At 40.8% G+C, this 16,905-nt stretch overlaps 2 protein-coding genes across 2 annotated transcripts; both read left to right on the top strand.

The window, feature by feature from the left end:
• The first annotated feature begins 296 nt into the window (after positions 1-296).
• LOC137725060 (uncharacterized) lies at positions 297-971 on the top strand. The gene has a single exon (XM_068463666.1). It carries the CDS (start codon positions 297-299, stop codon positions 969-971), a length of 675 nt encoding a protein of 224 aa, XP_068319767.1.
• Positions 972-3,047: 2,076 nt separating this feature from the next.
• LOC137725059 (uncharacterized) lies at positions 3,048-4,094 on the top strand. Its single transcript, XM_068463665.1, has 2 exons — positions 3,048-3,346; positions 3,473-4,094. Exons 1-2 carry the CDS (start codon positions 3,048-3,050, stop codon positions 4,092-4,094), a joined length of 921 nt encoding a protein of 306 aa, XP_068319766.1.
• The last annotated feature ends 12,811 nt before the right edge of the window (positions 4,095-16,905 follow it).

Raw genomic sequence — 16,905 nt, 5'->3', positions numbered from 1 at the left:
GAAGCATTCATTCCTGACGCGACTTACGAGTTAATGTGCATTCGAGGTTGGGTCCATACTTCGATAAGCACTCAGGACATTCCAAGCGAAGCGTCTACACGATGCTAGGCCCACAAGGAGATGCTCTTGCGAGGTATCAGAGTAAGCAACCACATGACGGACCAAGGAAAGCACGAGAGCAGTCCAATTTAAGTTCCACTGTCAGCCCCAACTCAAGTTCTATCGTCGGTAGTATCTATGGCGAACAACATAGAATAAACCATGTGCACTGCGACCATGGCACAAACTAGCACGACATGCCGAAAAGCAACATGGACCAGCAAGTTAGCACCGGGGGTAGCTGGAGGCTCTGTTGTCCCCACCAAGCGTTAATCCAAAAGGAAGTACAAAGACTCATAGTAGAGCAGCTGCGCGGATTCCAGGGCATTGATACTACCGACAATGCCCTTCGTAAAAACGTGGACAACATGAGCATGTCATCATTTACAGAAGAGATCAAATGGACAGGGCCACCGCGGAAGTTCAGCCCACCGTACTTCACCTTGTTCAAAGGGGATGAAGATCCGGACAGACACTTGATACACTACCGAAGCATCATGATCCTTTACTGCAGCAATGATGTTCTCATGTGCAAAATCTTTGCCACAACGCTCCAAGATGAAGCACAAGACTGCTTCCACACCCTGCCACCATATTTAATCCAAAACTTCAGTGAACTTTCCTTGGTTTTTACTAAGGAATATTCGTTCTACCGCTCGATCAATAAGAAGTCTGACTACTTTTTCAACATGAAGAAGGACCCGAACGAGTCACTCCATACATACGTCAAGAGGTTCAAGGTAGAGAATGTGAAGATCGTCGGATACGATGACAACATTGCATGCTCACCCTTCCGGAAGAGGCTACCAGCAGATCACCCATTTTTCCGAGAATTGATCATGGTTGAGAACTTGAGCCTGGCAAACTCTTAAGCTTTAGTAGAAAAGCACTCCTTCTGGGATGAGGCCAAGCACTCTTAGAAGTTGCCTGAGCAGCTGCACAAAGATGTAAAGCCGACTTAAAAGAAGGCAGGCAATAAATCACCCAATAACAAGGACCAGTCTTCAACAAAGGGAAGCTCAATGCCTAAAACGTACACCAAGTTCTCAGTCCCAATCAACCAAATGCTTTGTGACTTTAAGAACAAGTCGTGGTTCAAGATGCCGCAACCAATGAAGGAAGACACCTCTAAGATGAACTAGACGAAGTAATGCGCATTCTATAGAGGTTCGGGGCACGCAACCAACGACTATACCACATGGATGAAGTACCTTGAGAAGCTTGTGAATGAAGGGAAGTGTGACCAGTATGTTAACAAGCCAGCTGCCCCGCTAAGGTGAGAATCATAAGCCGAAGTCGAACCCCCAGCCAAGACGATTCGAATCAATAGCATCTTTGCCGAATCTGAGTATTTAGGGGCCACTAATAGTTCCAAGAAGAGAAAGATCTAGTAAGCGAGATTAGTCTTTCAGGTTCAAGCCATAGATGTTGTACGTGGACCAATCGTTAACAGAATTATCATGAACAACAACAGCTTAGTCAACATCCTACAACTGTCAGTCATCCAAACGATGCACCTGGAAACCATGATCAAGCACAGAGTAGAGGTCTTGACCAGATTTAACAAACTTACCTTAACTGTTATTGGCACAATCACGCTCAACGTAACCAACCTTTCAATTATCTCATCGCAGACCTTCATGATCGTCAGCAACCCATCTCCCCATAATGGGGTATTGGGCATACCTTGGCTAGTGAAGATTGGAGCTGCAACCTTGATCGAGTATCAGAAGATCCGATTTCACATCCCAGGATGAGTTATCGGAGAGATCACATGCACCAGGCCATGTCTCAGCGACACATTGTGCAAGTTCTCAAGAAGTTGAATAAGAAGTTTCTTGCCTCATTAGTAGCAGCTAAAATGCAGAAAGACGATTCTACCTCCGCCAAACAGCAATTACAACAGGCAGGTCAAAAAGCTGGCGTCAAGGTCGACAATGCCTTGGCAGATGATTCAGGATGAAAACCCGAAGAGGACACCGAGCACATCATTCTTAACCCCTACCAGCTAGGATTGGCTCACGTCTAAGCCCGACGAAAATTAAGGAACTCACAATTTTCCTTAAGGAAAATCATGACGTTTTCGCATGTCATCCTCTAACATGATCTGTATTGATCCAGTGATAACTTGTCATAAGTTGCACATCGATCCCACTGCTAAACTTGTGATCCGGAAAAGGTGACATTTCACACCCGAACGAGTAATTATTATTGAGGTAGAGATTTACAAGTTACTGGAAGCCGCATTCATTAAGGAAGTTGTGCACTCAGTATGGTTAGCCAACGTCATGCTAGTGATGAAAAAAGACAAGGGCAAATAGAGACTATGCGTGGATTACACCAACCTTAACAAGGCATGCCTTAAAGACAACTACCTGGTTCCCTGAATTAACCTGTTCGTTGACTCAACATCCAGGAACCAGCTGCTCAGTTTCTTGGACACATACTCAGGCTACAATCAGATGACCATGCACGAGCCCGACAAGGAGAAAACTGCATTTGTGATCGAGCGAGGAACATACTGCTACAAAATCATGATTTTTAGCCTAAAAAATGCAGGAGCAACATACCAATGACTTGTAAACACGATGTTCAAGAAGTATATCGGAGTAACCATGGAAGTCTATGTCGATGACATCATAGTGAAAGGCAAACAGCTGTCAGAACATATTGGCAACTTGGCAGAGACTTTTGACATCCTCCAAGAGTACAAAACAAAGCTCAACCCAGCCAAGTGCCCTTTTGACGTCTCCTCAGGCCGATTCTTAGGGTACCTTGTAACCCAGTAAAGAATCGAGGCTCATCGAAAGCAGATTTAAACGACTCTGGACATGAAATCTCCCACAACTCTGAAGGAGATCCAAAGTATAACCGAACAAGTAACTGCACTCAATATTTTCCTCTTGCAATCCACCGACCGATGTAAGTCCTTCATCAAGGCAATCAAGATGGCGCATAAGAACAAATGGGACGAAGAATGTGTGAAAGCATTTCAGGACCTGAAGCAATACTTGACGTCACTTCCATTACTATTCAAGCCGGAAGCATCGAAGAACTGGTACATTTATATGGCAGTATCAGAAGTAGTAGTGAGCTTTGCCCTCATACGAAAAGAGATAGGGGCCCAACTGTCTGTATTCTATACATCTAAAGCTCTTATCGATGCAAAAACTAGATACCGGAAGATTGAAAAGCTAATTTTGGCGCTAGTTGTTGCAGCTCGGAAGCTCAAACCTTACTTTCAAAGGCGTCCGATCATTATCATGACTAATACCCACTATGATCAGTTTTGCATAGTCCAGACGCTTCTCAACTAATTATGAAGTGGGTGTTGGAAATTGGCCAATACTGTTTAACATACAACCCTGCACAGCAATAAAGGCCCAGGCATTGGCAGACTCCGTAGCAGAATTCACCTCAAGCCTAAAAGACGCAGCAACTCAGCCAAAAGTACCACAGAGGTAGCCAAGAACGTTATAGCCGCACCAGCCCCACCTATAGGAGATTTCTGGCATTTACACATCAACGGATCATCCAACTACCAAGGATCAGGAGCAAGCCTAGTTCTCACTACCCCGGATGGTTCGATGCTTGAGCAAGCGATCACTCTAAGCTTCAAGGTGTCAAACAACAAAGCAAAGTATGAAGCCTTACTAGCAGGTCTCCGATTGGTGAATGACCTGGTGGTGAAGATGCTCATGAACTATTCTGATTCCCAGTTAATCACCAACCAAACTTTAAGGGAGTACGTAGCAAAGCATCCAAAGATGGCCCGATACCTCAAGAAGGTACGAGAGCAATTAGCGACGTTCCAGGCGTACACATTCACTCAGGTTCTACGAGCAGAAAATGTCCATGCAGATGCATTAGCAGGCCTAGGTTTGGCTTTAAACCATCAGCTCATGCACTCCATCCCAGTCAAGTACTTAGAAAAACCGAGCATAGATAAAGAACCAGTAGTCGAGGATGCGCAAATCAACACAACTCCGAGTTAGCATGATCCTATCATCAACTACATAGTCAACGGAATGCTCCCCACTAATATACTAGAGTCTAGGAAGCTCCAAATGAAGGCAGCAAGCTACTACATATAGAACGGCATGCTCGTTCGTATATCCTTCTCAAAACCATATTCGTTGCCTATCGCCTCTCGATAACTTGAAGATTCTTAACTCAATCCACGAAGACGTCTGTGGAAACCACTCTGGAGGCTGCTCCCTAGCGCTAAAAGCTCATAACATTGGTTACTACTGGTCAACCATACATCATGGTGTAAATGAGTATGTACAAAGGTGCGACAGTTGCCAGCGCTTTAAGCTCATGCCCGCACTACCTGCTAGCAAATTCTATCCGCAGACGAGCCTTTGGCCATTCATGCAGTGGGCAATGGGTATTGGGGGTAATTCATGCTAACGAACTCCTTCCACACCTTACCACTATTTATTTAATCCCTGGCTTAAGGCAAAATTAAATAGGTATTGGGGGCAATTGGTTTCCTTTTCCTAGAAGAAGTCTATCTTCAAATCAAGGAAGGAGATCAAGTTCAAATTAGGAAACAGCCCATGCAGCTTAAGATTTCTACACCTACTACCATTTTCTTATGTGCAGCCCAGCAAGTGTGGGGGCATTTATGGAGCCTAAAATAATCCCAAAAATTATAGAGGCGACACGTGGATTTTTCCCCAAGAAAGACAAGATTGCCCTTAATAAATGGACAGGCTTCTTACATACTCCCACACACAGCTTACACCCCTGAAGGTCCCAGCAGCTGAATATCGCCCACAGCTCACCTGCCCATGGCAATGAAAACTTAAAGCATTAAAGATAAGGATTAATTACCCAAATACTATTTTTAATCCATTCCCAATTGAATATTGACTCCATTCAAGTAAGTAATCCCAATTTAAATCAATTAGGGATAATTACTCCATTATCTCAAGATATTGTTACCTATTTAATATCTTAAGAATATTTCTCCATAAACATTGGCCAATAGGATGCCGCCATGCTAGGGTAAAACCCTAACACTATGGCCAGCCCTCTCCCCCTAGACCCTATATTTTACTATATTTTAGAGGCTTTTGCTACCCCTAAAAACCCTAAACACTTTACTATTCTTAGAGAAACTGACTTAGGCATCGGAGATCCATTGGCCTAACCCTCCCCCCCCCCCCCACCTCGTGAGCGCATGAGGCTTAGTTCCTTGATCAAAGGTGTTGATTGTTTTACAAGTGTGTTTTCGTCAAGGCTGAAGATGGCAAAAATTTGCATTAACACTTATTATTTCATTTCAATGTGAATGGCGTTGGCCCCACAATTGTTATTAGTTTTTTCATTATCTGTCTATGTGAATGTTGTTGGCCCCACAATTATGCCACGTAAATAAAAACAAATCAAATCATTTTTAATTATAAGATGGGCCCACCTCTCCTTCTTCTCCAACAATATTTCGACAAGTCCTTCTCCAACATTGATTCTGAAAAATTAAATTAACATAATTTACTGAGATCTTCGTGGTGTTCTTGTGCTGATGAACACCGAAGCTGTTCTAGCTTCTCTCTCTTTTTCCATTTATTTTTTTATGCATTTCATGAAGTCACAAGCTTTTTTTGAGTTCTCTCTTGGGGGACACATGACATTCACATAGCCAAATAACAAATAATCTAATAGAAATTGAGAGGAATGTATGACATGAAATGAAATAATAGGTAAATATACGATATTGAAATGTTTTAAAGATGTTATATGAGGTTGCAATTGAACACAAACTTGAAGGGACAAAATCTAATTTACCCACATTTTCTTTATTAGTTGTTTGCCCCTGTGGTAAAAGTTGGCAACCACGTCAACACAAATACGGATGCCACTATTACCACGTCAACACAAATACGGATGCCCTGTGGTAATGGTTGTATAATGGTTTAGTGTAAATTATAGCAATAGTCCCTTAATTTCAACCCAATTGGAATAATGATCCTCTGTTAGAAATATATAATCACCATAAGTCAAAGATCACAGATATGCCATTAAGGCATGAACACAAGAACAATGTTTAGAGTTATAAAGACAAAGTACAAGAATCATACCTGCAGCACCTGATGAAAATGATAAAGCCATGTTAGTTTGTTAAATAATTAACCTTTTCCTCTTTAACAATAACCAATTGCTCTAAAGAATAGGTCTATGTTCCAATATTGCAAGAGCAGTGGCTAGTGTTTACATACTCAACATAATCCTTACCATTCTCATATTAGAATCAGTATATCCATTCCACATGCGTATAAACACAATCCCAATCCATGTTCAAGTCCTAAAAACTCGAACCTTTATAAGTACTTTCAATCCTACAAGAATTAGAATTACTCAAAGCTTATTAATCAGACTTTACCATATCAGTTCATACACTACAGCCGGATATAATGTTAATTTCATACTCATACTCTAACATTCTCCCACTTCATTATGATTACTAAGTCTAAATTAATCAAGAAGCTTATCCTCACATTCAAATTTACCTACACATTTCAAAGTACAAGAAACTAGAACTCCATCTGTACAGTCACAGAATTAATTCAAGAATCACCAAATACTTCAATCTGCATTTTGTAAACATGTGCATATAGTAATGTCGTACCATATGACTCCCACTGATCTCAACAAAACAAAATTAAAAAAACTAGTCAATCAATGTAAACCAATAGTTCCGAAAATGCCTCAACAAAACCATAATTGATTTTCTAGCAAATCAAACTATTATTCATAAAAATTGACTTTTGGTACAATCAATCACCCATAATGGGAAAAAATTGAACCCTTATTGAAAACCAAAACAATAACAAAGAAAAAGAAACAAGCTGGAACACTACCAAACTAATTATACCAGCATGTCATACTAGCTAACTAACTTGTACCTCAAGGTCCACATCTTCAACAACCAAGATCAATCAAAGAAGCATCAAATGCAGTCCTCAAAGCTTTGATTTCTTGTTCACTTCTAGTTGTCAAAAGATTCTAAAACTCCAATCTTCATAACATGTCCCTTAAACACATTATTTGGCAGTGCTTTTGTAAGTGGATCTGCAACCATCAAATTGGTTGACAAATACAAAATTTCAATTTCTCCTTTCTTAACAACTTTTCTAACCTTAAGAAATTTAACATCCATCAATCTTGAGGCTGAAGTCCTTTTGTTATTCTTACAGAAAAACACAGCAGCACTATTGTCACAAAACATCTTCACAGATCTTTTCACGGGATCTACAATCCTCATCTCAGTAACAACATTTCTAAGCCAAATTGCTTGCTTCATTCCTTCAAAACAAGCAATAAACTCATCTTCCATTGTAGAAGTTGATACAATGGTTTGATTAGCACTTTTCCATGAAACAGCAGCTCCATTCATCATAAATACATAACCACTGGTGGACTTTCTTTCATCTTTATCACCTGCAAGGTCTAAATCTGTGAAACCTACTTACGCCAATGAATTTTCTCTGCCATATATTAGCATATACCCTTTTGTTCTCAGCAAATATCTCAAGACCTTTTTTGCAGCAACCCAATGGGCATCACTCGGATTTGAATGAAACCTTCCTAATAAGCTAACAATAAATGCCAAATCTGGTCTGGTACAAATGTTAACATACATAAATCTTGGCACACTGGTCTTTGAAAAACTTATTTCCCTTATTCATAGGCACATCTACCTTATTACAATTCTCCATGTTAATTCTGTTCAAAACTCTTTAAATATAACCATTCTGAGATAAACCAAGAGTTTTCTGTTCCTATCCCTCATAATTTCGATTCCCAGAACATAGTGAGTCTCACCTAGGTCCTTTATGTCAAAATTTGTACTAAGAACAACTTTGGTTTCTTGTAGCAATTGTTTATCAGAGTTAGCCAAGAGAATATCATCAACATACAGAATTAGAAAAATAAACTTGGATCCCTTGAACTTGAGATAAATGCAATCATCAAACTTGTTTTTTGCAAAACCATATACAGTGATCACACGATCAAAATTGAGAAACCATTGTCTTGAAGCTTGCTTGAGTCCATAAATAGACTTATTAAACTTACAAACCATGCTCTCCTTCCCCCTTTCAACAAATCTCGAAGGTTGAACCATGCATATATATTTAAATAGATCTCTATTCAAGAAGGTAGTCTTCACATCCATTTGATGCAAAATAAGCTGTTAACGCCATGACTACCCCTCATAAAGTCCTTAGAAGAGACAGATGAGAAAGTATCATTATTATCTATTCCTTCTCTCTTAGTGAAGCCTTTTACAACTAGTTTAGTTTTATATCTTTCAATTTTCCCAGCAGCATCTCTTGGTTTTATAAACCCATTTGCACCCTATAGGCTTGATTTGTGATGAAGTATTGACCAATGTCCAACATTATTTGTACTTATAGAATCCAACTCTTCTTCCATTGCCTTCTGCCACAAGTCTACTTGAGCACATTGCATTGCTTGATTATAGGTTACTGGATCATTTATGTCTCCCAAATCGAACTCAGCTTCTTGTAGATACACATAATCTTATGAAATGCCAGATTTTCTTACTCTCTCAGCTTTTCTCAATGTGGGTTGGACCAATAACTTATCTGATTCATTTGGACACTGATCTTGAACTTGAATGTTTTCAGTGTTTGATTGACCTGCTATTTCTTCAGTGTCTTGTATTACCATATTCTCATCCATCCCATGATCTGGATCATTGTCAGATCCAGGAATCCTTGATAATATTGGAATTGACTCATAATCTATCAGTGATGAATTGTCAATTTGTTGCTTAATTGCTTCCAAAAAAAAAAAAAATTGTCTTGCACAATATTAGACACATCTTCATCTTCAAGAAATACTATATTGTGAGTTTACTGCACTCTGGTATATGCCTCTAGACAATAAAACTTAAAACCTTTTGACTTCTTTGAGTAGCCAATGAAGAAACATGAATTGGTCCTAGAGTCAAGCTTATTCTCATTCAGATTATAAAACCTTGCTTCAGCTTTGCAACCCCAAATTTGGAAGTGATCAAAGCTTGGTTTCCTTGGATAGTGGTGGTTCAACGGAAAAAATGGCAGAAACCACTGGAATTTGGTCGGGTTGGGTGCACGGGTGTACAGTCGATGGGAATGAGAGGCTAAGAGCTTTCTCTCCCCTCCCTTCCCCTCATTAGCTACTGCCTTTTCCCCTCATTTTTTTTATTGGTCTTTGCCTTTAGTCTGATTGGTCCACAATAATTCATACCTAATTGGGCCTTGATAGGAGCATATTCATGCGACTTAAATGGCTTGTTCTCGTACATTTACGTTATGTTTCTTTAGTTAGTTTAGTCCTTTATGCTTCTTTTGTGTGTTTTCAGGATAATAAGACGTGTTTGACGAAAGGATGCATTGTGGAGTGTTTTGGAGCACTATTGGACTAAGGATGGATAGCTTATGCTTGGAGCCCAAGTGTTGGATGAAATTGAAGGCCTTGTAAAGCACTTGAGGACACAAAACAATGGCCCTAACCCAATTACATTCACCTTGCCTTGGGCTTAACACAAACACCATTCCTTGCCATGCAAGGGGGAGCAATTTGGGTCCATTTCATGTACTTAAACTCTAGCCCAATCCACAATCACTTCAAAGCCATGCAAAACCTTTCAACACCCTTTAATCATTCCCCTTTAAATTATGATTTTATTTCCTAACCCTACATGCATTATTTATTAGCATCTTCACATGCATTCACACACCATCTTCCCTTTTACAAAACACATTGCCGTGCATTTCTTCCCATTTTCTGCACCTTTCCTCCTTGCAATTCCACATGCATTCATCATTATACCCCACCTACATTCCATCTAATCCACATGCCTTCCCAACAATATAATTGAGTAAAACACATGCATTTCCAACATCAAAATCTGCCTTGTGTCGTGCCTTCCCTTCACAATTTCAGTTTTCCTCCTTGCAATTCCACATGCATTCACTTCATCATTACACCACCACTCATTCTTTAATCCACATGCACATTCAATCATTCACTCAAGCACCCTTGTGCCATGTTTCCCCCTTTGTTCCCACCCATCACATGCATCATCATCAAACAAACAACACTTTGCCGTGGGCACCATTCCACATTCCAGCTTTCCCTTTTATTTTCCAGCTTTCACATGTTGTCCTAGCTGTTTTTCCATCATTCCTCCACACAAACACCTTAAACAAACAGCCATATACATCTCCACTCCTCCTATAAATACCCTTGCATTCCCATCATTCAAGGGATCTCATTTCATACACTTCACACAACACAAACACAACCCTTGTGCCGCAAATCCCCTTCCATTTCTGTGCAGTTTTTCTCCTCCATTGCAGCCACTATCCAACCACTTCCCATCCCTCCAAAACACTTCACATAATCCCCAAAGCTCACTTATACCTTGTGCTACAACAACGAGGAAGAAAAGAGTGCCTAAACGTTCATACAATTCAAGTTTGAGTTGTTGGAATTTTTAGGTGTTTCTTTGATTTCAAAGTTTAAATTTAATTCTCTTTGTTTTGTACGTATGAGAATGGAAGAGAAGAGTGCCTAAACGTTCATACAATTCAAGTTTGAGTTGTTGGAATTTTTAGGGGTTTCTTTGATTTCAAAGTTATGAGGAACTAAACCCCCTTTAGCTAGGGGGTTATTCGAAACTATGTTTATATTTGCAATATGAATTGATTACTTTTGGTTGGAATTTCATAAGTTGTGGATTCAATTCGTTTTAACTGTTTGATTGATAACTTATTTATGTATGTTCATTGAGATTGCAAGCTTAATTTTCATGCATGAATATGACGCTAGAATATAAGTGAGTTTCACCTAATCGTTATGAACTTATATTCACAAGTAGTGGAGGTTGCTTATAAACAATCGCGTTAAACGAATTCTTGGCATAAGTTTCATGCGTATTCCATAGTAACGAATGCCTCGTCAACACTTATAATTTTCATTGAACTTAATGATCTTTGTTGAATGTCTCTATCATGCGTATTCCATAGTTAGGGACTTTGATTAAGAATAATTTGGTTGTAATGCGTATTCCATTCAATCCAACGAATTTAGGGAAATCTGAAAGTTAATCTAAGCGGACCTAATTAACTTGGAGCATTGAGTTTCACAACTTATCGAAAGACCAACTGAGAATCAATATTGTATGCAAGTGTAACATGTGTGGAGAAGAACCCCTTGGCTATTCCATCATCCATATTTTCATCACATTCATATTTACGTTTTGCCTTTAATTACAATTTGTCCATTTAATTTAATCTCGTCCAACCACAATCACCCCCCTTATTTTGTTAAGTCTTATTCATTTGATTTGTCTTATTTTATGTTTTTGAGTATTTGGAGTCTTTCAAACTTGTTTTGATTCTTTTAGTTTGTCTTAGTGTTTTAAAAGTTAGTTTTATTTATTTGAGTCAAGTATTTAGCATCCCTAGTTAATCCCCGGTTAGAACGATCCCTACTTACATCATTACTACAATTGTCACAAATAGGGTTTAGTTTGTGTGTGTATAAATATCGCATCAAATTTTGGCGCCGTTGCCGGGGATTAGCAACTTTGCTAATCCTTTGTCTTTATTTTTATATTTTGTTTTTCGTGCATTCTTATTTCAGATTCTTAGTTTGTTTGTTTCCTTGTTTTTTAGGTACTGTGTATGACTCGTAGCTCTCGGCCTATTATAGAGAACATCTCCGACTTTGACGGTGATTTTGAACGCACTTTGAGGAGAACGAGGAGTCAACAAGAGCCACCACAACCTCCACCACAACCTGGGCTTGAAGAAGACGAAGTAGGTGTAGAAGAAAAGCCCACGGATCAGATTTTTGAAGAAGAACAAGCCATGGCAGCAGATAATAGAACCATCAAGGAGCTTTCGGCCTCGGGTTTGGATAATGCATTGCCTCTTTGTATCCAATACCCCACGGCTGCAGAGGGGAAGACTGAGGAATTTGAACTCAAATCCAGTTTGTTACACCATATTCCGAAGTTCCATGGCTTGTCTATGGAAGACCCCAACAAACACTTGAAGGAGTTCGAGGTGGTTTGTTCGAGCATGACCCCCGTCAATGTGGATGGGAGTATATTGAAGATGAAGGCCTTTCCATTTTCACTTATGGACAAGGCCAAAGATTGGCTCTACGAACTAGCCCCGGGAACTGTGACTTCGTGGGAGAGTATGAAGCGTGCTTTCTTGGAGAAATTCTTCCCTACTTCGAGAGTGATTCTCCTACGGAAGAAAATTAGTGGTATTCAACAGAATCATGGTGAGACATTCTCGGCTTATTATGAGCGCTTCAAGGGCCTTGTAGCTTCATGTCCTCAACATCAAATGAAGGAGGAACTTCTCCTTCAATATTTATATGAGGGCCTCCTTCCTATCGAACGTCAAATGATTGATGCATCAGCGGGAGGAGCATTGGTGGACAAAACACCAAGGGATGCCAAGATTCTCATAGCCAACCGAGCGCTCAACGCTCAACAATATGAAGGAGTGGGTCAAGGGGAAGCCCCACGGCAACAAAGTGTAAATGAGGTGAGTGCTATTTCTGAAATTCAATCACAACTTGCTAATCTTACTTCTCTTGTTTCTCAGGTTGTGATTGGTCCAAAAGCACAAGAACACCAAGTTTGTGGCGTGTGCTCAATTCAAGGGCATCCATCCGACAAGTGCCCTCAACTAATCGAGAATGGTGGGTGGGAATCTGCCAATGCAATTGGTTTCCAAGGACAAAATCAAAACAACCCATACTCGAACACTTACAATGTCGGATGGAGGGACCATCCAAACTTCAAATGGAAGGAGCCACAACAAGCTGCCCAACAAGGAGGATTTAGGCCAAACCCCCCCCCCCCCCCCCCCGGTTTTTATTCCAAGCCGTATGCACCCCAACAACCCCAACAACCTTCGGCATCATCTCATTCAGGTACGTCCTTGGAAAGTGATCAAGCTATGCAATTACTAACCTCTATTTCGCAGGGGTTGCAAAATCAAAACAACCGGATAGCAAATAACGAGAAGGAGATGATGGATATGAAGAAACAAATAGGGCAGATTTCTGAGTTCCTTGGACAGATTAGAGAGCAAGGAAAGCTTCCTAGCTCAACCACAGTCAATCCAAAGGGAGGATTCGAATCCGCCAAGGCCATCACCCTAAGGGGTGGAAAAGAAGTTGGGACCGAGCCAAACAATCCCAAATCTGCCCAGAAAGTAGATGAAGAGACGACACAACCTGAGGAAGTGTCTAGCTCACCCACGGTAAGGGTGAAAAACCCAATGCCGCAGGCCCCCAATCACCCTAACTCGGCCAAATCAGGTAATTTAAGTTCAAATTCATGTACTTCACGTCCTAATCTGCCCAATGTACCTTTTCCTCGCAGGTTCATGCAAGAAAAAAAGGAAGAAAGCGAGAAAGACATTCTTGAAACGTTCCGGAAGGTGCAAGTGAACATACCGCTTCTCGATGCAATCAAACAGGTTCCAAAGTATGCTAAATTCCTCAAGGACCTATGCAATACAAAGAGAAGAAGGGCAAACAAAGAGGTAGTGAAGGTAAGCGAGAATGTGTCCGCTGTTTTGCAACGTAAACTGCCTACCAAGTGCAAAGACCCCGGTAGTTTCACGATTCCTTGTGTGATTGGACATAATCGTTTTGAACATGCCATGCTTGATTTAGGTGCATCCATAAATGTCATGCCTTATTCTATTTATGCATCTATGAATTTGGGTGAATTAAAACAAGATGGTGTAATTATACAATTGGCCGATCGTTCTAACGCGTATCCAAAAGGAGTTTTGGAAGATGTGCTTGTGCAGGTGAACCATTTAATTTTTCCGGCTGATTTCTACGTCCTAGACATGGAGGATTCAGCCCATTCTACATCTTTGCCGATTCTCCTTGGTAGGCCATTCATGAAGACGGCCCGAACGAAGATTGATGTATACAAAGGCACCTTGACAATGGAATTCGATGGGGAAGTGATTGATTTTAATATTTCTGAAACTATGAGATATCCCGTTGATGACCATTCTTGTTTTTCCATTGATGTTATCGATTCTTTGGCGCAGGTATACCTTGAAGAATTGAACGAGGACGCCCTGGAAACAACCATCACTAAGGCCATAGAGCGCAAAAATGAAGGATTTGGGCCAATGCAAGGCCACGGCAAGGAGGAGGAATTCTTTGCCATGGGTTCTAATGAAGAAATAATTGAGGTTGTGGCAGCCCTTGAGTCATTGCCACAACAATATGGTAAGGTTCCACTCTCACTTTCAAATTCAGTTTCCACTAAGATGCTACCTTCTGTTGTTCAGGCACCATCGCTTGAACTTAAGCCGTTGCCGGACCATTTGAAGTATGTGTTTTTAGGAGAAGGCGAAACATTGCCCGTCATCATTTCATCAAGTCTCACGGCAATGGAGGAGGAGAAGCTTGTGAGGGTGCTGCGAGAACACAAAACGGCCATAGGGTGGACTTTGGCCGACATTAAAGGAATAAGCCCTACCACATGCATGCACCGTATACTTCTTGAGGAGGGGACTAAGCCATCCCGAGAGGCTCAACGCCGTCTCAACCCTCCGATGATGGAAGTGGTGAAGAAGGAAATAATCAAGCTTTTGGATTGCGGAGTGATCTACCCTATCTCCGATAGCCGTTGGGTCTCTCCAGTTCAAGTCGTTCCCAAGAAGTCCGGAGTAACTGTTATCAAGAATGATGAGAATGAGCTCGTACCTACACGCATTCAGACTGGATGGCGAGTATGTATCGATTACCGGAAGCTAAATGCCATGACTAGGAAAGATCACTTTCCTTTGCCATTCATAGACCAGATGCTCGAAAGGTTAGCCGGTCATGCCTTTTACTGTTTTCTTGATGGATACTCTGGATATAACCAAATTGTGATAGCCCTGGATGATCAAGAGAAGACCACATTCACATGTCCCTTTGGAACATTTGCTTATCGTCGCATGCCATTTGGCTTATGCAACGCACCAGCCACTTTCCAAAGGTGTATGGTAAGTATATTTTCCGATTTTGTTGAAAAGATCATTGAGGTTTTCATGGATGATTTCAGTGTGTTTGGGAGTTCATTTGATAATTGCTTGGATAATCTAACCTTAATTTTGAAACGATGTGTTGAAACTAACCTTGTCTTGAATTGGGAGAAATGTCACTTTATGGTGAAACAAGGTATAGTTTTAGGACATATTGTTTCAGAAAAAGGAATTGAAGTAGATAAATCGAAAATAGACCTTGTACGTCACTTACCCTCTCTTACTTCGGTTAGAGAGGTACGTTCGTTTCTTGGCCATGCAGGGTTCTATAGGCGTTTTATCAAGGACTTCTCCAAGATGTCCAACCCTCTTTGCCGATTGCTTCAAAAAGATGTGCCATTCAAGTTTGATGAAGAGTGTAATTCGGCATTTAACCAACTCAAGGAGAAGCTAGTCTCGGCCCCCATTATTGTACCTCCAGATTGGAGCCTTCCGTTCGAGCTCATGTGCGATGCATCCGACTATGCATTAGGAGCTGCTCTAGGACAAAGAAGAGACAAGCGGCCGCATGTCATATACTATGCCTCTCGGACTCTCAATGATGCCCAATTGAACTACTCCACGACGGAAAAAGAACTTCTAGCTGTGGTTTTTGCTTTAGATAAATTCCGTTCATATTTAATTGGTACTAAAGTAATCGTTTATTCTGATCATGCAGCTTTGAGGTACTTGATCACGAAAAAGGAAGCAAAGTCGAGGCTTATCCGTTGGATTCTTCTTCTTCAAGAATTTGATATTAAAATCTGGGATAAGAAAGGAAGCGAGAATGTAGTGGCTGACCATTTAAGCCGAATGATCCACGAGGAGCATGAACATGCCGTACCTATCCCTGAAACTTTTCCCGATGAGCAGCTGCTATCCATTGAGGTAAGTGAACCATGGTATGCAGATTTAGTGAATTACTTGGTGGCTAAACAATTTCCAAATGAACTAAACAAGCACCAACGTGATAAGCTTAAAAATGATGCACGTTTCTATGTTTGGGATGACCCTTATTTGTGGAAGTATTGCTCAGATCAAATTGTACGTAGATGTGTGCATGATTCTGAATTTCACTCAATTCTAAGCTTTTGTCACACATATGCATGTGGTGGTCATTTTGGCACACAACGCACTGCCCTCAAGGTTCTAGAGTGTGGTTTTTATTGGCCGACTATATTTAGGGATGCTAGAACCTTTTGTATGTCTTGTGATCGTTGCCAACGAATGGGTAACATAGGTACCAAGGACCAAATGCCGCAAACCCCTGTCTTTAATGTTGAAATTTTTGATGTTTGGGGCATTGATTTCATGGGCCCTTTCCCTCCATCTTATGGTTTCACTTATATCTTGCTAGCCGTTGATTATGTTTCTAAATGGGTGGAAGCAAAAGCCACCCGTACTAACGATTCTAAGGTGGTTGCAGATTTCGTGAAAACTAACATTTTTGCTAGGTTTGGAATGCCGAGAGTAATCATAAGTGATGGAGGGTCTCACTTTTGCAATCGGACCATTGAGGCGTTGCTAAGAAAGTACCATGTCAACCATAAGGTATCCACACCTTACCATCCTCAAACAAATGGCCAAGCCGAGGTGTCTAACCGAGAAATCAAACAAATTTTGGAAAAGACCGTTGGACCTACAAGGAAGGATTGGAGTTTGCGCTTAAACGATGCATTGTGGGCGTATCGCACTGCCTACAAAACCCCCATTGGGATGTCAC

Source organism: Pyrus communis, chromosome 2, assembly GCF_963583255.1.
Source record: "Pyrus communis chromosome 2, drPyrComm1.1, whole genome shotgun sequence".
Classification (NCBI taxonomy): Eukaryota; Viridiplantae; Streptophyta; class Magnoliopsida; order Rosales; family Rosaceae; genus Pyrus; species Pyrus communis.
Note: the sequence above shows the minus strand (reverse complement) of the source record. Positions and strands in the feature narration are given on the sequence as shown.

Coding starts and splice junctions, on each gene's coding strand:
- LOC137725060 (XM_068463666.1), top strand. CDS start 297: ATGCCGAAAAGCAACATGGACCAGCAAGTTAGCACCGGGGGTAGCTGG.
- LOC137725059 (XM_068463665.1), top strand. CDS start 3,048: ATGGCGCATAAGAACAAATGGGACGAAGAATGTGTGAAAGCATTTCAG. Junction 3,347..3,472: donor CTCAAACCTTACTTTCAAAG/GCGTCCGATCAT, acceptor AACCCTGCACAG/CAATAAAGGCCCAGGCATTG.